The sequence below is a fragment of the Ostrinia nubilalis genome, chromosome 14 (genome assembly GCF_963855985.1).
Source record: "Ostrinia nubilalis chromosome 14, ilOstNubi1.1, whole genome shotgun sequence".
In the NCBI taxonomy this organism is placed as follows: Eukaryota; Metazoa; Arthropoda; class Insecta; order Lepidoptera; family Crambidae; genus Ostrinia; species Ostrinia nubilalis.
The window spans coordinates 8518761-8542829 of NC_087101.1; the positions used below are offsets into that span (position 1 = coordinate 8518761).

A 24069-nucleotide genomic window follows, 5' to 3' on the forward strand; every position below is an offset into this window, starting at 1 on the left:
TTGTTTAATTTGAAAGTGTCATCGACTCATAGTTTAAAATAACTACAATTCTACATAATATGTTTTGTTTAGGTATTTAATTGTAATATGTTTATGTTTTGTAACCTATATTATTGAGTTTATTTCCACATAATTATAACACATTACGATAAGTGAGTTTACTCAACTAATTTTAATACAGATTATGTGAGAGTATGACTATTTATAAGTAGATAGATGTTCTTAGTAACAAAACACTATTTTTTACTTTAGAAAGCCAAGATCATCGAGAATATATTCGGAAACAGTAACAGGAAATACAGCTGGAATTGAAATCAAGGATGTATTTATAGATTTGGCGTCTTTTAATGGCTTGCGGAAAATCATTCGAGCAATTTTTGAGCAGTTGCCTTCCGTTATGTAATTTAGTAAGGTTATTTTAGAACGTAGACTGCACATGATGTAGTTTCATTAACGCTTCCAGTACATTAAAATGTACGTAAATAACAGTTACAGACTACAAAATGCAAGTAAATCAAAGTCAATCCATTCCTTCGAATCTTCGCCTTCTAGCTCCATTCTTGTTAATCCACTCAATTACAGCTAAGAGCTCTAGAGTAGAGTGGCCGCTCCTAAAGCACTATCTGTTATACCGTGAATTATACAAGGAAGAGACAATCTTAGCTTTAGTAATTACACCTACAAAGTTCATTAGTTGGATTGATTACGGAAACGGACAAGCAAAAAACGTGTATGTAAATTCACTGCAAAGTAGTTAATTATGTACGCTCATGGAGTGTTAATGGTAAATTTTCAAGGATAATAGTTTTCCATGATACGCTATTTAAAGCTGAAAATGCAAATTTATTGGCAGAAATATGTGTATGTGTGTAATATCATGTGAACCGTGAATTGTGTACGAGTAAGTCATTGCCAATTCAACTGGATGTAAATTAAAATTCCCTACAACATTTTATACGTATAAATTATTTCGAAACAGATTGGCGATTATTTTATGTTAATTCACCAAAAGGATTTTCATGTAAAATGTTGCCATATGACTTATGTAGAGCCAATTCAAGATTCTAATGCCCGTTTCACCATTAATCCCTAATTTTTAAGTGACCCCTATGGTAAAGGTAGCAGGGAAGCGCTGGACGCAGGCCGCTACCAATCAATCAACATGGAAAGCATTGGGGGAGGCCTATGTTCAGCAGTGGACGTCTATGGTAACACATAACAGGAATTTCGTTTTCATAGGGGTCACTTAAAAATTAGGAATTGATGGTGAAAACGGGCATAACTCTACCAGTCCTAACTATACAAAGTCTGCATATTAGTCAAAATATGTATATGACATTATAGTAATCGTAATAGGCAGTACGCATTACAGTTTTTCGTAGGTATTCAGATAAAGTTCATCAAAGACGTATAAAATTATTTTCATTATTACATTATCATCTTTGAGTGGGTATGATTGAACAATACATTTCGCAGATAGGGCACCGGGTCAATGCCATGAAATAAGTGGGATTAAAACAATAGGGTATTTATCTATTTCGCAACAACTGTTGCTTCATCGTCAGTGTGAACGAATCTAATTATTCTAAGTACACTAATTGACATATTGACACACCACTGTAAACAAAAATGGTCATATACTTATATGTATTCGTATGTACTCAACTAGTTTTCTTATTCATGTATTTCTTTTCAGGTCATGGAGACGAAAAATATGATCTACATAGTATCAGAGTACGCGAGTAAAGGAGAAATTTTTGGTAAGTTCCATTCTAAGCTTGCTTGATCAGTTGTGAAACGTGTGGCACAGCCGGATAGCATCCATCAGGCGTTTGTACAGTTTAGTTGATCACGCGTCTTATACCCAACCTTCATGCAATGAATCAACTTGTTATGATAGAGTAAGTTTCCTCCAAAACAAACCATTTAGTCAACTAATACTTTGCCTCTGGGTCCTTCAAAAATATGACTGTCTATATCTAAGTAGGTACCTTAAATAGGGTTTAGTACCTAAATATGGCGATTATTTCTTTTTTTCCCGTAAAATTAGAAATGTACCGGCCCGTAACGCTGCCGTTGCGGCTTTCAGCTTCAGAGGGTTGGGCCGGTAACGGTTAAAAAGATTGATTAATTATTCTCCAGTGTCGCTTACACTGGCCAATTTTTTAACAATTTATTTTACGATACACTTTTATTAATAAATTAAGCCTTTCGTATTCTATCTGGGTTTTTTCGTTAAAAGTAGGCCGCTTAATTAAACCTTAATATCAAAAGCTTACTCGAATATTAATATCAAATCCACTTAAATAGTGATGAGGGTTGAACTCTGCGTATTTAACTTGACGCCCTAAAATAACAATATTACAATCTTATGCCACGTAATATTATATAGACTTTTTAGTCAAACCAATTTTCCTTAACGGTCTTTTCCTAAGCGGCTTTTCGTCGAAAATTCCCTCTGTACACAATATTTATGTACTTTGTACATAGCGACATGGCGTTCATAAATCTCCTTAGCATTGTACGGGCGCATTATTGTAACCTCGGAATCGATTAAGGCCGCGTGTAGGTTCGTGGTCGCCCCGTCCATGACGTAAGCACGGCGTCAGTGACGTCACTGGCCAGGGATCCGGGGGCTGTGAAGGGTGAGGGGGTGGGGAAAGCAATTTCGCGCACAGCTGACTACATTCGTCCCAAAAAGCCGAGTGATCTTTCCATGAATATAAACGGTTTGAAAATATCACGGGATGACTTGCGTCCGCGTGCGTACGCATCGCATTGAAAATTTAAGTCGGATTATGAGACTGACGCAACCAATAAAGATTAAAAAAGTATATTCTTCTGTAATTGAAAATAATTTTAGCGATTCCCATCTTTAATTCTGTACTTGATAACACGCAAGATGCAACTCTAAATTGCTAATTTAATTTGACCGCACCTGTTTATCTTCACTTCGTCCGGAGTATCTTAACATAAGTGGTGTTTCTTTTATGGTATTCTCATCTTAATAACTTTGATGCAAAACAGCTAATAACGTCGAATTATAAACAGGTGCTTTGAGTGGAACATGATTATATTCCACCTGCTTGAAGGCAGGTGATGTCACGCGCGTTGCTCGTTAATGAACGAAATACCTACTTAATATACTGCTTACCTAGACGTGCATGTTAATACTAAAATTAACATTAATATGAACGAAGTCTCAGGTGAAGTTAATCTTACCATGCGAACGATCAGTTATAAGATATGGAAGTGATACGTCTCTTGTTTTTAAGATTACAAACCTATTTCTGAAGGCAGTCGAACAATCTTTTACTAGGTATGTGTAAACATCTTGTAACACAAAGAATCTAAGAAGTTCTAAATGAATCTACGCGCCTACTACTTAATTAATTAACAGTGCTATAGGCACTTTAGTTACGAAGTTCTTTTCGTCGTCCTCTTTTCTTATAAAATAGGATACAAAGCAAGCTTTTACTGAATGAAAAAGATCGGGGACGTTTTTCGCGGGAATAAATCTTATCGGGGCTGCTACGTCGATGCACTTACCGTTCTGTTGAAATTATTCAGCGTATTTTTACTTGGGGACAAAACTTCCTTCCTTGTATTGCAGCTAATGCAACATAACATATCGTTATAGTGGTATGTTATACATGGCAGTTGCTTACTGTTATGTACTTTTTAAAACAAATCGAAACACTAGAGTTAGAGGTAGAGCGGCTTATGTTAAAGTGTCAGGGACGGGGCGCGTTAGTGAAACAAGCTGGCTAGAACAAGACTGATTTATTTCTATCATTCGTGGTTTACACCTACCTCACATTGAGCAATATAAAAATATAGAATTACCCACAACATCCTTCCAAACAAAAACTATATAAAAATTTGTTATTGTGGAATGCAACAATATGAAATGTGTGAGCACTATAGTTAATTGACTTTGGATGAAATACATAGAATGCATTCTTGTGATTATATTATTATAGCCACAGATGCTAATTCACATTAATATTATGATTGAGTTTACAACGAATAAATTACACCTTAATAATTAATAAATTTTTCTGGTTATTGCTTTCAAACTAGTTACACATTAACAATATCACAAATATATTGTACACCTTGATTTTAAATCGAATAAATAAATAATACATTACAGAATTGGCTTATTCATCAAATTATAATATTAAACATGCAATTATCACTACATATTATTAAATAATAATGATTAAATTAAGATCATGCAATTTTATTACAACAAAATTAATTACAAATAATTAGTTAACGGTAATTAACTCGTATTTATTTGAATGTTAACTTATAGTATTGTTTCTAGATTTTATTTATTATATTAATTTTATCACATTTTGGGAATTTTCATTTATTAAACTTATTAACTATCATTACATTATTATTGTTTCACATTAATTTGTGTTGCCTCTTAAGGCAACTTTAAATAATAAGTGTAACGGCCCTCCAAACACTATTGTATTATCTGTGCTCTGACGCTCGGATTCGCATTTTGGCGGGCTTGAGTTTCGCGGGTTCGCGCGCTCACCCGGCGCGCTCTTTTCAACGGCCGCCGCGCTTTGTGGTCCGCGAAACTCGACCTTATTGACCAGTCGCGCCCATCGCCTCGACGCGTGCGAACGAGCTATCGTTTTTATGTTTATTAATGTAACTCCGCCATTACAATTGCGCCCAACGAGTGGCCTCGCGTTCTAACTTCGAGAACGTTCGAGAGAAACCACAAGTACCGCGACCCCAGTGAGTCGTGTTGATTGAAAATTGTGTTGAAGTGAGAAAATGCCACCGAAGACACGCCGAGGCACGGCTAAAGATAGCCAAGAAGAGGAGAGATATTATTCCAGCGATGACGAAAACGACGACGCGACTGTGAACGCGGGGCCCGGCGCCGCCATACCCGCCCGCGAAGCTTCGGCGACGACGCCGACTACTACCAGCCGCAACGACGTCATCGGCATCACAGAGGACCAGTTGGCGAGACTGATCACCAATGTCATCAGAGGTTTACCGACTCCGACCCCGGCCGGCGACCTACACGGGCCGTCGCCGGCGACTCCGACCCGAGTTACCGACCCCGCGGCAGCGACCGCGACCGCGCCGCAAGGCGGCAACTTCACACGGTGCACCGCACGCTTCGACGGTGCCACCCGGAGCGCCGAGGTACTGGAGGCGTTCATCGAGAACATCGTCGTGTACAAAGAATGCGCCGCAGTGAGTGACGAACACGCGCTGCGCGGCCTCGCCATGTTGCTGACCGGAGACGCCGCCGTGTGGTGGCAGGGCGTACGGACCACCGTGACGACCTGGGACGACGCGATACGCCGGCTACGCTTCATGTACGGCGCCCCTCGTCCCGCCTACCGCGTGTTCCGGGACATTTTCGCCTCGGAACAAGGCGAAGAAAACGCCGATTCGTTTATATCGCGAGTGCGCGCTAATCTCTCGAGATTACCATACAAACTGGATGACGAAGTGCAAGTTGACATCGTGTACGGCCTACTTAATAATGACATTAAAAAATTAGTGCCGCGCAACAATATTGTTAACCTTGATTGTTTACTCGCGCAGGCGAGGTGTGTTGAAGATATTTCGCGTGAATCCAATACCACGATACATGTTAACCCATCCCGTGCTCAGTCTAGTTATGTTGACAACAATCATAATAGCACGGCCTCTTCTAGTACGAACACAGCGAAATCTATACGTAATCGTCCACGTTGTAATGTCTGTAAGCGTTTTGGGCACGTCACCGATGAATGTAGATCGAAACCTACACCTGCTAAAGCGAATGTTTCACCACCTGTTCCTAATAACCGACCGGCAGGTAAGTTATATTGTTATGGATGCGGTCAGGAAGGTACAGTGCGCTCTAAATGTACCACTTGTGCGAATAAAAGTGCGAGTGTGAGTAGGGAAAGTAACAAAGTTGACTTTCAGAATGTTATTGTTGACAACACGCGCGCCGCGCGCCCACTGGTTAACATCACGGTGGCCGGCCGCGCGGGTGTCGCGATGCTGGATACCGGTGCTACTCACTCCGTGGCTAGCCCTGGACTGTACGCGATCCTTCTGGAGAATGGTGTTAAGTTTCACGCCGCACGTCACACAGTAGGACTCGCCGATGGAACCTCGCAGGTACGAGATGTTTTGATTTGTAATACCGCCGTTGTGCTGGCTGGGCGCAGCATACCTACCACTTTCTACGTGATACTTGGGGCTGAGAATCGTACCCTCCTCGGTCATGATTTTATAGTGCGCGCTGACGTCATGTTAGATATACCACAACGTAGCTGGAGATTTTCCAATTTACCTGAACAGAAGTTTTCTTTTGTAGATACTTACGACCTGCTGACACCAGCGCCCCCGCCGACCGCCGACGCCGCAGAGCTGATGCGCCTCGATGCCGCGGCCCTGACGCTGAGAGATGACGAGGGTTGTAAGCTGTCACCTGTTCAGCGAAGACAATTGAACGAGCTGCTAGCGCGCCGCGCCGACCGCTTCGCCGAGGTTGGCCCACCTACCAGCTACGCTACGCACCGGATCCGGGTCGATGAGAGGCAGGAACCTATCGCCTCACCGCCCTACCGCTTGTCACAAGGCAAGAAGGAGATCCTGGAAGAAGAGCTTCAGAAGTTGCTGCAGGCTGATATTATTGAAGAGTGTGAGTCCCCCTGGGCTTCGAACGTGGTTCTTGTCAACAAGAAAGATGGTGGAGTACGCTTGTGCGTAGATTACCGCAAGCTGAACGCCGTGACAGAACCCGACCGGTACCCGCTGCCCAGGATTGAGGACGTTCTTCATGCAGCCAAGACCACCAGCTTCATGACAACGCTAGATCTTCAATCTGGCTATTTTCAAGTGGCCGTCGCTGATGAGAGCCGTGACGTCACCGCCTTCGTTACGCCGTCCGGTACCTACCGTTTCAAGAGGATGCCGATGGGACTTCGCAACTCTGGCGCCACGTTCCAGCGACTGATCGACAGATTCAAAACGAACCTGTTCGTTAACGGAGATAATGCTGAGCTAAAGGACAGAGGAGGAGGCACCGCTGCTCTGCAGAAAAGGAGGCCTGTAAACGTCCTAGCGTATCTCGACGATATAATTATATTATCAGAATCGTTCCTTGGACACCTAGAAGACCTTGAAGCAGTACTCGACAGGTTAGAGAAGTTCAACTTGCGCGTAAACAGGAAGAAAAGCTGCTTCGCCCGAGACTCTGTCAAGTTCCTGGGCCATATCATCGTGCCTGGAGGCCTACGAGCCGACCCGGAGAAGACATCAGCGATCGCAGACATGCCTGCCCCGAAGAATGAAAGACAGCTGAAGGGTTTCCTGGCCACATCCAGCTGGTTCCGGCGGTTTATACCAGGCTACGCTGCTGTTGCTAAGCCGCTGACTGACCTTCTCAAGAAGAACAGCACGTGGGTGTGGAACGAAGAACAGCAAGCTGCATTCAACAAGATCAAGGAGCTCCTCGTCACCGCGCCGATACTGCGCCAGGCGGACGAGACGAAGCCTTTTACCCTGAGGACGGATAGCAGCGGGTACTGCCTCGGAGCCGCTCTTATGCAGGGGGAGGGCCCCGACGAGAGGCCCGTAGAATACGCCAGCCGTCTCCTAGGACCTGCAGAACGAAACTACACGACCACCGAGCGAGAAGCCCTTGCCGTCGTCTGGGCGGTGACCAAATTTAGAGGCTACATCGAGGGATCGGAAGTCGTCGTGAAGACCGACCATCAACCCCTGCGCTGGTTGATGAGCTTAAAATCACCCAGCGGCCGCCTGGCGAGGTGGGCGCTGACGCTCCAGGCGTATAACTTGCAGATCCAGTATACGCCCGGGAAGGTTAACGTCATAGCCGACGCACTGAGCCGCCCCGCCTGTTGCGAAGAAAACCCAGGGGGATGCGAAGTATGCTTGGTGACCGTCGACGTACCGCACAGGACACCAGCTGACGTGCGTGAAAACCAGCTGAAGGACCCCGAGCTGAAGAAGATAATCGAAGACCTGGAAGAGATCGACGATCCATTCAGGGGGAGGAACTGGTCGAACCGAGGATACCTGATATCCGACGGTATACTGTATAGATGCTTACCTGAGTCTGACGATGAAGATTGCACGTGTCTCGTAGTTCCACAACACGAGAGAGAGCAGATACTCGCCGAGTTACACGACGCTCCAACCGCAGGACACTTTGGCGTCGATCGCACTCTACAACGCATCCGGAGCCGTTACTTCTGGCCAGGCATGAGAGCCTTTGTTACCGAGTACATCAAACGGTGCGTTGCATGTCAGCGTTACAAGGCAGACAACAGGAAGCCGGCCGGACTACTCCAGACCCCTGCTTCAACCCGGAGATTTGAAGTCGTCTCTGTGGATTTATTCGGACCCTTACCGAAGACCGCGAAGGGAAACCGCTGGATTTTGATAATTGAAGATGTTTGCAGCCGTTGGGTTGAGCTCTTTGCCCTGGAGAGCGCCACTAGCGCCGAGTGTGCCGAGGTCCTCGTCGCAGAAGTGTTCCTGAGGTACGGAGTTCCCCGACGGATGATCAGCGACAACGGAGTGCAGTTCGTCGGTGAAGTAATGCAGCAGGCTTGTCACGTGATGGGTATCAAACAGTCGCTGACGCCGCTGTACCACCCGGAAGCGAACCCCGTTGAACGAAAGAACCGCGACCTGAAGCCCCAACTGGCGATACTCGTAGGGAAGGACCACGCATCGTGGGATGCCCACCTCGCTGCCATCAGGTTCGCGATGAATTCCGCTGTAACGGCGAGTACTGGACATTCACCAGCTTACCTCACCTTCGGGAGAGAGCTGCGAGCCCCGTCTGACGCGGTGGCTGATATGAAGGCCATCGCGGAGAGCGACAACTTCGTGGCGAGCATCACACCCTACCTGCGGAAGCTGTCCACCGCGCTGCTGGAGGCCCACGACGTGCACGAGCGCGCGCAGGCCACCCAGAAGGCGTGCGCAGACGAAGGTAGGCGCGCAGCCCCGGATTATAAGGTGAGTGACCTTGTTTTGTTAAAGACCCAAGGGCCCAACGACGCCGCACCTGGCCAGACCGCCAAGTTCATACCCCGCAGGGATGGACCCTATCGCATTCGCGAGGTTGTTAGTCCTACGACTTACCTGCTGGAGGGGATTAGGAACAGCGAACTTATAGGTCGCTATCACGCATCCAACCTAAGCCCATTCATCGGTGACGTAGAGGCCCCTGTTAGGGAGAAGCGTAGGCGCGGACGCCCACGCAGGTATAGTCCTAGTCCGAACGCGAGGACGCTGTGTTCGAACTAGAGGGGGAGTATGTAACGGCCCTCCAAACACTATTGTATTATCTGTGCTCTGACGCTCGGATTCGCATTTTGGCGGGCTTGAGTTTCGCGGGTTCGCGCGCTCACCCGGCGCGCTCTTTTCAACGGCCGCCGCGCTTTGTGGTCCGCGAAACTCGACCTTATTGACCAGTCGCGCCCATCGCCTCGACGCGTGCGAACGAGCTATCGTTTTTATGTTTATTAATGTAACTCCGCCATTACATAAGTTATTTAAAGTTAGGAGAGGTCTTGGTTTTGTGATACATAAGATAAATTGAAACATTTCATTGTAAGCAGATTGTATTGTGAACATAGGTGATGTTTTATGATAGGTACATTTTTGAATATATTCCGATACATAAGATAAATTGAAACATTTCATCGTGAGCAGATTGTATTGTGTATATTGGTGATGTTTTGTAATAGGTACATTGTTAAATATATTCCATTTTAAAATATTACATTTACATAACTAATTTCAATAATTCAGTATTCCATTCAAAACATTACATTTACATAATTAACTTTTAATAGTGTAATATTTTATTTAAAATATTGCATTTATACATAATTAAATTTCAATAACACTAAAATAATACTTTTCAGTTATAATAAATAGATTTTTGCAAGTGAGATTAAATGAATATCTACCATAAATGCTTGCATCATTACCTTGGTATTGGAATTCCAGGATGAGAGTATTCCAAGCGATCAGGTGGTCTCACTATCCTGCCAAAACGAGTTATATATTGATTATTGTTATTATCACTGAATATCGGTGACAGAGATGTTAACTGAACGCTGGAGCCTATGTTTGTGTTTATTTGGCTTGGGGCCTGCGCGGGCTGGCCTTCCCTGCGCTGACACGGCTGGGACGCAACTGAGGAGTTGACAGTTATATCATCATAGCTATGATTATACTCATTACGTGCACGCTCCTGGCAATCGATTATGATATGTTTCCTATTTCTACGAATTACATTGTTAGTTTCTAGTCTAATTAAATATGACCTATTATCCAAAACACATTCCACAGTGCCAGAAATCCACTGATTGTTAACTCTGGCTTTTACTTTTTGTGCTATTTTGAGAGGTTTTAAGTTTCTAGCACCTCTGTCAAAATATTTCTTTTGGTATACCTGACGCTCTTTTAGTTTATTTGATATATCTTTATGTACCTTAGGTAACAAAAGCCGTGGTGTGCAAGGAATAATGCTGCGTAACTTCCTATTATACAACAATTCAGCGGGGGAGGGCAAGTCGCTATTAATTGGTGTGTTTAGGTACTCTAATAGTGCTAAATTGAAATCTGAATTATCATAGGCCGTCTTCCTCATCATTGTTTTAACAGTTTGAACCGCTCGTTCTACTTGCCCATTTGATTGAGGGTATCTGGGTGAGGAAGTTATGTGTTTAAAATTCCAGTTTATTGAAAATTCTCTAAAAGTTTTTGATGAGTATTCAGGACCATTATCTGACATGACAATTTGCGGTATTCCTTGACGCCTAAATATTTGTTTTAACTGTTTTACAATTTCTACTGACGTTGTCGAACGCAATTCTACTATTTCTATAAATTTACTGAAATAATCTATGACTATTAAATAACATTTCGTGCCAAAGTGAAAGAGATCCGTTCCAACTTTGTACCACGCCCTGTTAGGTACTTCATGCGATATAAGTGGTTCTTTTGTGTTTTGTTTTTTATAAGTTAAACAAGCTTGACAACGTGATAAATGATCTTTTAATTGTGATGACATGTTCGGCCAAAACATAATTTCTTTAGCTCTAAGGTTGCACTTTTCTATTCCTAAATGACCCACATGAATGCTTTTAATCATTGCACTTCTCATAGACTTAGGTATAACAATCCTGCTACCTTTCCATACCAGGCCGTAATTTATTGTGAGATCTTGTTTGCTATCCCAATAAGGTTTTACAATATCACTTACTTCACTTTTATGTGTAGGCCAACCACGTTTAATGACTTTAAGTAATTCTTGTAGTTCCCTATCTTCTTTCGTGTGTTTTTGGATTTGTATGAAGTGCGAGTCGGTGAGCGGATTATCTGCCGATATTGCACATACTTGCGCCTGCGCATCGAGATGGTCGCGCGGCGACGTGTTGCTGTAATTGCCGGGTACGACTGCCCTAGACAGCGCGTCTGCTATGTATAGGTACCTACCTGGTTTATACACTAGCGTGAATGAATAGGGTTGCAATCGCATTAGCATCCTTTGTAGCCTCGGAGGTGCGCTCGCTAACGGTTTGTTTATAATGTTTACTAGTGGTTTGTGATCTGTTTCTATGACTACGTCGTGGCGGCCGTAAATATACATATAGAATCTTTCGCATGCAAATACACACGCATACAGCTCTTTCTCTATTTGTGCATAGTTTTGTTCAGTTTTAGTAAGCGACTTTGAGGCGTAACATACAGGCAAGCTGTCTTGCATTAAGCATGCACCTAACCCATTTTTACTAGCGTCCACTGATATAACAACTGGTTTCTGTAATGTGTAATATTTTAAAACTGGAGGACTTGTTAACTGTTCTTTGATTAATTTGAAGCAATAGTCGTGTGTGTGATCCCAATGCCATGCTATATCTTTTTTTAACAATTCCCTAAGAGGAGCAGTTTTTTCAGAAAAGTTTGGGATAAAGTTACTTACATATGTTACAATGCCTAAAAATCGTTCAACATCTTTTACATTACTCGGCTTGGGCATGTTTTTTATTGCTAAAACATGTTTCTCGTCTGGTTTGATGCCATTTTTTGTGATTTTATGACCAAGATAAGTTAGTTCATTTAATCCAATTTTACATTTTTGTTTGTTTAATTTAATATTTATTTTTCTACACCTCTGTAAGACTGAATATAATATTTTATCGTGAATTTCTTTAGTTTTAGCGTATATTAAAATATCATCAATAAATTGAATTACTCCTTCTATGTCATCAAAATGTCCGTATAGCCTCTTATGAAAGATTTCTGAAGCTGAACTTATACCGTAGGGCATTCTCAAGAATTTAAACCTACCAAATATCGTATTGAACGTACATAGGTCTGTAGAGCTGTCATCTAATTTAACGTGCCAAAAGCCTTGTTTGGCGTCCAATGTGCTGAAGTACTTAGCACCCGATAAGCTAGCTGCTATTTCCTCAAAAGTAGGCAGCTTAAAATGTTCTCTCTTAATTGCTTTGTTTAGGTCACGTGGATCTAAACATATACGGAGGTCACCATTGGGTTTCTTTACGACTGTCATACTGTTAACCCAGTCTGTTGGACCCTCAACCTTTTGAATAATCCCGTCCTTTTGCATTTCTAATAATTTATTCCTAACTTGCTCTTTCAAAGCTACTGGTAATTTCCTAGGAGCGTGCACTACAGGTTGTGCGTCCTCTTTTAATTCTATTTTATAAGTGCCTGGTAAACAACCTATGCCTGAAAACAAATCTGGAAATTTATCTAAAATGTTGACACTGGTGTTTGTAATATGTTTAACTGCCATGACCCGCTGAATTAGGTTCATTTCTTCGCAAGAACTCCTTCCCAATATTGGTGGGGATTGAGTATTAACAACAATGAATCTCAGTATGTATACATTTTGTTTATAAATAACTTTAAGAAAACATTTGCCTAGTACTTCAATTTTGCTACCAGCATATCCTTGTAATTTCAGGGTTGTCCTAGCTAATTCCCTGTCTAAAATGTTGAGATCTTTTAAGTAAGTTTTTGGTAAGATGTTAACATCGGCTCCAGTGTCTAATTTAAAGTTGATTGGTGTATTTTTTATCAATAGTACAACTGACCAGTCATTATTACTAGAATTGTTATTTATTGTATAAATTACCTGATCACTGGACTCCTCCTGGACCTCGTAAACTTGGCACATTCTTGCGTAATGATTCATTTTATTGCAAGCAATACAGCGTTGCCCAAAAGCTGGGCAGTTGAATTTGTTGTGATTTATTCCACACTTTCTACACATTATGTTTTTATTGCCTTTGGATGTGGATTGTTCATAATTATTTGAAAACACATTTTTCCGCCTCACTGTTTGTTGATTGTGCGTTGACACTTGCGTTTGCGCGGAACCGGAGCCGCTATCGCGACGTCGCGCAGGTTGCCGCCATTTTGAAGTTCGATGCGTAGCTGCTGGCGAGTTACGCGGTCCGCCGCGTCTAACAAAGTGTACACAGGTCTCATCTTGCCGCTGATCAGATACTATTTCGTCGACATGATGCATCTGGGTGTCTGTCTTTATGCTGTTCGCCTGTAGTCTTGATATTTCAGCCAAAGTACAAATGTCAACCGCTTTTGACAATGTTAATTCCGTTTCTCTTAATAATCTTTCACGTAAAGCTCCATCCCTTATTCCACATATCATTCTATCTCGTACTAATTCACTCTTCAGTTGTTCAAATTCACATTTTGCCGCTATTTTGTTCAATTCGAAAACATATTGTTCCACCGATTCCAATTCTCGCTGATTCCGGGTAAAGAATGCATGACGTTCAATCGTAATGTTTTTTCTGGGTAAGAAAAATCGATCGAATTCCTTCAATAAATCCTCTATAGTTTTAATGTCGCCTTTGAATTGCTCATATACCTCACGACACTTTTCGCCTATGATATGCAATAAGATGTTTATTTGTACCTTATTATCCTTTTTCTGTAATTCACAGGCTTCGAAATAAATCTTGAAGGCATTTTTCCACTTTTCCCAATCCTTACTCAGATTTCCAGAAGTAACGTTCGTTATATCATTTTCAAAAATAAACGGTTGCGGTGGTTGCAGAATTGACTCCATAATTATTGCTTGAGGCTTCTTTGTTGATAATAAATGTTGTTATAACACATATGAACTTCATCAATTCTCACTTATTGCATTATGTTAATGCTAACATAAGTTCTTTTCGTATTTTACGACCTCCGACTGCGCCATGTTAAAGTGTCAGGGACGGGGCGCGTTAGTGAAACAAGCTGGCTAGAACAAGACTGATTTATTTCTATCATTCGTGGTTTACACCTACCTCACATTGAGCAATATAAAAATATAGAATTACCCACAGCTTATATTGTCAATTTTTTTATTTTTTTTTACCGCAAAATCATTTGAAGTTTCAATGCGATCTGATTTGTTCAAAGAAAGGTTGATCGGTCGGCTTTTCAAAGCTTTATTTTGGCTAAAATTTCTCTGACATACATCCCCAGGCGCTGCCTCTGACTTTGCTCGTCCATTTTTATGTCACGAAACTTGTTGTGCGAGTGTGACGTCACTTGACAACTTTAGTGACACAAAGACATGTCGCGAGACCTTAGTCCCGTTGGTAATACATCTCGCCGAGACAAGAGCAAGACTCAAACAGAATCGCAATGTCCTGGTTTCAATTTTGCTTGAAATAGATAACTCCTAATTTCTTATATCAGTGCTAAAGATCTTCCAATATTAATTAATTCACATCAAAAACTCGTGACGAAGGCACGTGGAATATGAATACCGTAAACCTATAGGTAAAAAACTTGTTAATTGGCACAATGCGTCAGTGTAGAGTCTACACCCACATTGTAGAGTAATAACTTTTGACAAAGGACTGCTTACCTCTTGTACATATTGTATTAGGCTGAAGGTTACCTTAGCAACTGCTTGATAATTGGATTTCACAAGTAATTAGCTCCGTCTTTGAATATAAATAAATTTATTTATTAATGGAAAAACATGCGAAATCACTCCTCATAATCTTAATAAGATTCTAATTTTAGTCCAGACTAAGGGCATTTTTTATTACGTTCTTTTTAATCACCCTAATCTTTGTGTAAAAAATTGCATTTTATTACAGCACCACACGCACCTATTATAAAATTATAAATGTATTTAATCAATATTCTTTAGAACAATGTTTTTCAACCTGTGGGTCGAAGCCTCTATAGGGGGGTCGCGAGAGGTCGTAAACACTACTTCAGTAAAAAAACATTACTTATAAAGACAGATTTATCCGAAATCTAATTAACACTCTAAACATCTTTGTAACATTATAAAATGCATGAAAAAAAAGCGAACGGTCGGGGGGTCGCCAAATATTTTTTCATACTAGGGGGGTCGTGTCATGAAAAAGGTTGTAAAACACTGCTTTAGAATAACGTAAAAACAGTTGAGTTAAAATAACACTGAGTTAAAAGTCTCCTAAATATCGCTTGACGTTCCACTTTTTGATATTCGTGACTCCAGGGAACCATGTAAATAAAGTGAATAATTTTCGTTATTTACACAACTTAACAAAGGGGAGCAGTGGCATTTAAATTCGTAAATGATTGCAAACTCGGTTTCGTTGCTTGCTTATTCAGAAAACTGGTTTTATGCATTCCCAGTACACTGAATAGAGAGATAAAAAATGCAAACTCGGGTTTTCATTCAGCCAAGCAAAAACTATCGATATAAATGAATGGTTTTTACAAACGCAACGTCGGTGTTTTTTATGAACGCAATGTAAATACGTTGGAAAGTCCTATATGGTTCTTTTAAAGTTCAAATACTAGACGACTAACCGGATTTAAGTTTGTGGTTTTGTGGCAATGCACTACTCGGAATATAAAAAGAATATAATTTGGACATGTGATTAAATTTCCACAAAATGTTATAAAACATCTCGAGAGCTTTGCATACAGTCCGCTTTTTTCAACTTCTAGTATTGCATGTCGTCACCGTCTTCTTAGTAACTTATTTTCCGAAATTAGAAACGTGTTTTCAGAAAGATGTTCCTACCTGTATCATACTTACAACATGTCATTTACTGTACCCAATATAATTCAATAATATTGTGATTAAATGTGATTGCGTGTATGTGCAGACTACATCGCACGCTATGGGCGAATGGCGGAGCAGGCTGCCCGGCGGAAGTTTTGGCAAATTCTGTCTGCCGTGGAGTACTGCCACGAGAGGCGGATCGTCCATCGAGACCTCAAGGTACGTCATAACTTTCACGCACTAAACCCGAGCTAGGATGCGCGTCATGATAATATCTTATCGATGGTTTCAGAGGCGACAAATATATGGGCTTATCGCGTAAAGTCGAAAAAGTTGCGCGACTAAAACTTATCGCGGCGCGCATCCTAGGCCTAGTGGATACTCGCTTAATCAAGACGTGTAGCTGTAGCTTCCCTTTACCGGAACACCGACAGACAAATGGTGCCGTATATGTCTTTATTAACCTTGTTTCTAGGACGGTTATGTGTGAAATATTGTAGTGATATCAGTCCATGCTAGAGTGGGAGTATTTGCTCTTATTAATGAACAGAACAATAGTAATAATAAAGTTGATAATTCGCATACCAAATATTTGTCAACCTTTTGTTGGTAGCTTGAATGTGTTTGAATATTAAGAATACTTATGAATGAGTCACCTTCAAATATAAAATAAAATAGGGAAAAGTAAGTATGCTTACAACGTAATAAAAGACAAGCAATTTACTATAAATATGTTGCGTCTTTCAGCCGAGGAAAGTATATGACCCGCGTAAACCTTCAATTGCTCTATCATTTGGTATTTGGCCAAAGCCTTGATTATTCGAGTGCGATCATTTGGAAACATATGTATTACACCAGTTTATAGAGACGAACATGATACTGAACACAGTTTCATACTTAATATGTTCAACCTATTCTTACAATATTGAAAGACAGGATACATAAATATAGTAATTTATTTCAATACGCTTATTAAATATTGCAGTAAAATGGAACGAACACTGCTTTTTAAGATTACTTTGATAGGCTGTTTTTCCGTAGCATAATGCCAATCAAAACAAAGCCTTCTGTAAACAAAATACTTAGGGAAGGATTAAATTGTGTACCTTCCTTCAGCTGCCGAATTCTGAGACAATTCGAGTGCCAAACTCCTTAATCCTATTTATATCCAATAAACATGAAGACGGAGCTCTACCGTTCAAGAGTCATCGACTCAGGAGTCGATGACATGTGAACAAGGGAACTTTTTCCATTTAGGCGGAGACGGTTTGATGCCTGGTTTAACTGCCGATTTCCCTAGATCGATGATGGATCAGACAGTTTATGACTAGAATTCTGCTTAACGAAATTGTTTTATACAGCCTTATTGTTTGATCAACTATGTATAAAAAACATCCTGTATTTATAGGTAGACCTCTTAAATTGTAGCAATTGATTTATTAGAACTTTAGAGTTTGCTAATATCGTTTATTTACATTTTCTCATTTGCTTTTAGGCGGAGAACTTGCTGCTAGACGCGAACATGAACATCAAGATCGCAGACTTCGGCTTCAGCAACTACTACGCCACGGGAGAACTCCTGGCCACCTGGTGCGGGTCGCCTCCGTACGCCGCGCCCGAAGTCTTCGAGGGGAAAAGATACACTGGCCCCGAAATTGACATTTGGGTAAGATATTTTTGCTTAAAATAACACGATTTTAAAATAGCCTCACTATATTCTAACTTATCTATGCTTATTATACATGCGAAAGCAACTCTATTTGTTTCTTCGTTTGTTACGTTTTCACGTCTAAAAGTAATTTTGATCAATTTCGGTATCGAGATACCTACCTACTTAGCAAAGGACCTAAGCAAAGTGTTAGCAGAAGATTCATACTTTACTATATTTTTAGTAAGAAAAAGTGTTTCAGAATATTTTACACTTTACGATCGTCGTGTGTTTGATCGCGTGATGTGACAAAAAGTCTTTATCGCGGATAAATACTTTCTGTGACAAACGAACAAGCATAAAATTCACACGAGCGAAGTCGCGGGCATACTTAATAAAAATATCGAATCGAAATATGATTCATTAAAATTGATCCGAGCACAAAAACGTTTGACGTAATCGTATTTCTAATACGCCTTCATGCATAGTTGATAACGAGCCGGTTAGTTTTTATTCAATTCTATGAATAACTAGCTGACCCGGCGAACTTTGTTCCGCCTTATAATGGCAATAAATAAGCAGACTTTTTTTTAATTTCGAACGGGATAAAAAGTATCCTATGTCCTTCTCCTGGCTCTAAACTACCTCCCTGACAATTTTCAGCTAAATCGGTTCAGCCGTTCTTGAGTTATAAGTGGAGTAACTAACACGACTTTCTTTTATATATATAGAATATGGTTGCCGTGTGAAGTGAAGTTTGACGGAATCAGCGTAGTTTAGTTTTAACTTTGGAAAAGGTCTCGTTAATTTTGACAAATCAATCGTCGTGTTTAAATGAGTTGCCTTTTGATGTGGGACTGGTGGAGGCGTCCCGTTTTATCCTTCCGCAAATGGTTGACTAATGAGCTTTGTTGCAGAGTCTGGGAGTGGTGCTGTATGTGTTGGTGTGCGGCGCTTTACCTTTCGATGGCTCTACACTGCAGTCGTTGCGGGATCGAGTGCTCTCGGGAAGATTTAGGATACCTTACTTTATGAGCGAAGGTAAGTGCTACATAAAATTTACAGCAACATTTTTACCTTTTTTAGGCCTCGCAAACAAAGTTTGGTGGGATGTTGAGAACTCAAATACGGTTTTGGAAGCTGTAAAGTGGTTTTTAATATGCGTGTTGTCATTTTCAATGTTTACAAACGCAGTAGTCTACGGTGTTGTTTAAACTACTCCGAGTTTACGGTATTGTTTGCTTTTACACCGTTAACTAGCCAAGAAAATACACGTATGCTAATCAGACTATTTCACTTAAACCATTTGAGTTGATGTTAATGGGCAGACCGAAGGTAGTTGAAGATTGATTTCATTAGAAAATCGCTGAATTATGCATTTAAAGGTCGTATTTGAATGCGATCACGCGCCGGAGCTATTGACGCAAGTAATTTGGTATGAAAGTGAGCGAGCGGCTCTCAAAGTGTTAGAAAGATATTAAACGGCGGTCGGTCAGACCAACTTCGCCCATTTTCCTTCTAATTAAGATTCGCTGAAGATTGCCCCGATCCTTTCCACTCGTAAAAGATACTTACATGCCCCGAAAATATTCGAAGTAATCTCGAACAAATTTTTTGTTTAATCGACCAGTTTTCTTCGTGACTTGTTAAGGAAAGTGTATGTATTTTTCATGAATGGAATTTTCGTTCCATAATAAATAAGACGGTCGGAGCTCATGAAAGTCAAAATAAAATAACCAAAGTTAATTCGAGTTTTTTTGTGTCGACGCTCGTCTACCCCGTTTTGACCTCAACGATTACATTACGAATGCCTAGGTACATAAGGCAAAAAATGTTAAGCATAAGACGCAAATTCTTTTGCTATTTTATTGTGGTTGTATTAAATTACAACGCAAAACATTTCAGCTGACACGCGAGCGTAGAATTATTCTTAAACAAATTGAATTTAACTTCTTTAATTCTGAAATCAATTTTTAATAAACACGTACCTATGTAACTTAATTGTTCGTGCATAAATACCCTATTCGCTTCACAACATGCACGTAAATTTCAACACCCATGCTCGTAAAGTGGATCTTATTACACCAATTTTAGGTTCATAATTCGGTTTATTACGCAAGCATGCGTTCCTCATTACCGCAGTAGTGATGTAATGTTAATTGTTTTAGAAATATCGAGCAGTGTCTAATATAATACGATTTTCGCTGGATAATCAAACAGCGTTGACTTAATACATATTTGTATCATTATGCTTCATTTATAAAAAATATTAGGCCGTTTGCGAGCTTTCTTATGTAACCTCATTGAATTCTGTCTAAGTATAAAACGTTTCGTCAAGCACGCCGTGGGCCATATTTCCACATTTTTTGTGAACTAAAAATGTATTAAGTACTACAAATGTACTACATTATGTTATTATGTAGATTATAAGTATTATCACTTTTTCAAACTTGAAAACGTGTATGAAACGTGTCGATTGATTTTGTATGTTCCATTACTTCCTTCCTGAAAAGACTGAAATGTGTATCCTCAATTCATTTTCTAAAAGCCAAATTCATAAATTCAGCAAAATAAAACAGCTTTCAGTCACGAATATTTGATTTATAAATTCGGCGTAAATATTTTGCTCCATTTGCGAGTTTAATGTCAACAAGTTGGAAATTGTGAAAAACACGTTTGTGCCTCAGAATAAACATCGAGAGTGGCTTTGAAGGGTGGTCCAAGGAACGGTCCCAACCCGCCGCATTAGGGCTGCCAATCAGAACTTTTACAAGTTTCTAAAAAAAAATCTCTTTTGAAATTAAAAAAAAAACTTTTTTGCTTCGGATTTCGAATTCGCCATTCCATGCATGCAAGGGATGGGTTGTTAAAAACTTTAACAATGACCACTTTAAAAATTGGATGTCATTAGATATCCCGGAAACGAATGAACTTTTTTACACATCATGCAAGCAATATACTCGAACTATTTTTTTTTAGTTATTTCGTTCGTTCGTTTCAGCCGAAAGACGTCCACTGCTGGACAAAGGTCTCCCTTAGTTATTTGTTCAACAATATCATTAAGGTTTTTTACAGAGATGTATTTTGTGTAACAGTTATAAAGTTTTAATACAAAATCATAAATTATCAATTTTATTTTTTTCTCATTTTGGAATTTTTAGTTATGTGAAGTTAGATTTTAGAACCTAGGTTCTAATAAATGACGACAAACAAATACCAAGATTTCAAATGTTTGCTTACTTGTTTAACAAGTCTCCTTAGTAGGTACCTATTTGCTAGGTCAAAAAACTAGCGTCTGAAATTTGACAGACGCATGTATTATGTAAACAGTTGAACAGAAAAGTGCCAACAGATTTTATGCCGTCACAACAAGTTTTTTTATCGACTGTAACAATCTAGAAATTTAAAGATTCCATAAGCATCCAATACGACTCAATCGCGGAAGAATTCGTAAGCAGAAAGGCATTTTCAGGTTGATTTGAGCCTTGAAAACTAGTAAAACATAAAAAATGCAGTAGTTAAGTATTTTTAGACTTTCTGTGTATCGTCTGCGAAGTGAAGTGAACTCAAAAATACAATAAAAAATCAAAAGTTTAATATACTTTAAAATTTATTTTGTTTGAGAATGCAATCATCATGCCATACTAAAATTTTATATCAATCAGTTACACATTAGAATTTAAACGAATTCCTTAAAATTCCTTGTGCGTAATGGTTCTTCGAAATTTATTACAGACGATTGTAGAAAATGTGCTAATATATCAAATTATCTTCACCGTGACAACCTGATAATTGTTAACATATATTACGCGAGTGAGATAGCTTTTTGTTTGTAAAAGCTAAAATATTAGTCTGACGTGTATTTGTCTTTCTTATCAGGACTCCAATTACGTTAGCAGTCTTATTAAATAGTGTAATAAATCAAATATTTGTCGACTTCTACTTGACACAGACTAGTCGGCAAACACTTCTTTTGGTTAAAGTAAGTGACAGCTCGAATTACTTAGAACATTTACTACGAATATTAATAGAAGAGATTGGAATGTTTGTTTGCATTGAGTGGGCTCCGAAACTACTTGACCAATTTGAAAAATGCTTTCACTTAATAATTGGCTTCTCATCATAGTGACTATTAGAAGTCAATTTTTTTCCTGATGAACATAGGCGATAGAATCTTTTCAAAAAAGGTCGTCAAAAAACTTAGTTCATGTAATGTTTTTAAATATTTGACACCATGGCAATTGACACCATGTCACAAATTAATTGTTCTTCTATCTCATAAGATCCATTCACTTGGGGCTGTACAAAGTTCGCCGGGTCAGCTATCTGTTAAGTGACGACCCTGCATCAGTACGGACTTAGCTTTAATAACACGCCTGAAGCATTCCCCTAAGGAGTGCTCCTCAGAGACAACAAATATCTCGGCTTGTCCTACTTCGCACTAAGTTAGTATACAAAGGCTACAGCTCTTGTTAAGATTAATTTCTCTACGCTCTGTGTAATAAATTATGGAATATGCTTTTTATAGGTTTTTTTCCTAATTTAATGAAAGTGATAGTTAAGAATTCATATAATTTTGGACTACGAGTTGGATTGGATAACGCACGAATAACAAAATAGGGTGGAAGTTCTGTTTTTGATGTCTTTTAAAAAAAACTTAAATTATATTACCTTTAGATAAAGAAAAATCTGAATCTAGAAATGTAGCTATATTAGTTCGGGTCTACATAGCTTTCACGTCCCGAACATTCCAGACAGGAGTACAAGGTAGACAGCAAATATCTCGGCACTCCGGCCAAATGTGGTTATTGCATAATACAATTCCGCCACCGTTCATTTATACAGCTCTACCTAGTTCATTGTTGTCATATCTCACTGATATTTAGTAAAACGTAGATATGAACGCCAAACCACAATGCAACGTACCTAATGTTTGTGGTTCTCGATCACAATAACTTTTAGCAATAAGATCCTGCGCGGTCTTTTAATTTTGATACAAGTGTCAGGCCAATAAATTGCTCATATTTGTTTTGAAATAATACTGAAGTCATTACTCATTTAAACTATTAGTCTGTTATACCTACTTATGCGTTTAGCAAAATTTTTCTACAGATAAGTAGAGTGGGAAAAGTTTTACCAACTAAGCCTTTAATTAACCATCAAACTTACCTAGACAGCTGAAACTAGCCTAGAAATGAGTGCACGGACATGAAAGATAAAAAATAATGAAATCGATAAGGGGACAGCCGCTTGCGTCATAGGCATGTTCAATCATGCATCCCGTGGTCGGACGAAGCGTAGCGAATACCGCTACGAACATCAAGAATTCTGTTTCCCTACATCCTAGTATATAGAGACTATTATCGCTTAGCTATTATTCTATCTTTCAAGTGACATTATCTTCATCGACATATAATATCGGAGAAACGCACCGTAATGTGTGTCGTAGCCGCAAGTTACCTAAACCGTAGAGCCGCGGGAAAATACGCGCTCTCCCGGGTTTGGTTACGGCGATACGATGTATTTTCCAATAGATACCACCGTAGCTGTAGCATGTATAAATCACACAAGAAAACGTTTCTTTCCCTCATTATATTTATGAAAATATCGATTGAAAGAATTACTCAAATGTATACTCGTAGTTACAATTGTTGGTTCCCTCAATCTGTTTTTTACGAGCCTGAAAACTACTTGACTAACTGCATTATGTGGAATGCATGTCCAGGTTTGAAACTCACAGCCATCCTGTACTAACTTCCGACAGCTAACTTTTATCGTTACAGAGTATGTTACAGAGAGTGCTGTCGGTTAAAAGCAAACTTTGGGAGCAACCAAAAAAAACTATGAATTGTTTACTCTCAAACAAGTTGAATTTATTTGATTGCCAAAGAACCACATGACATGTAGAATCAATTTTTATTCTAGATTTTGGACTTTTTGTAAAAGCTCTGGAAATAATCTTGCAACTTGATTGACTAATAAAATTGATATTCACAAAAATGTTTAGTCGAAATAATATCACGATTTTTAGCAGTTCTTTGGAAAAAGTATTGATCTATTGATTTTTTAAGGATTAATCAGGACAATAATGTTAAGTTTTTTTTTATTCCCCAAGAGCCGGTTTTTATTTAATAAATTATTTAATAATTAAAATTAAACCATAAGTAGATATTTCCTACACATTATTACATTATACAATTGTGTAAGTAAGGAAAACTCTACTTTACCTATATTTTCGTCGTAAAACGAATTAGGATAAGTCGAGTTGCGGAGGTGGTAAGCGGAAAAATGAAAATGTTATTAAAAAGGTATGAAATTACTTATTTTC

General features: G+C 39.6%; 1 protein-coding gene across 1 annotated transcript in view; it reads left to right on the forward strand.

The window, feature by feature from the left end:
* The window catches only part of LOC135078093 (serine/threonine-protein kinase SIK2-like), a 63071-nt gene that overhangs the window by 21184 nt on the left and 17818 nt on the right, over positions 1-24069 (forward strand). The window contains exons 3-6 of the mRNA XM_063972665.1: positions 1697-1760; positions 16197-16312; positions 17589-17759; positions 18659-18782. Of these exons, the coding sequence (XP_063828735.1) occupies positions 1697-1760; positions 16197-16312; positions 17589-17759; positions 18659-18782 (475 nt within the window). The remainder of the gene's footprint in view (positions 1-1696; positions 1761-16196; positions 16313-17588; positions 17760-18658; positions 18783-24069) is intronic.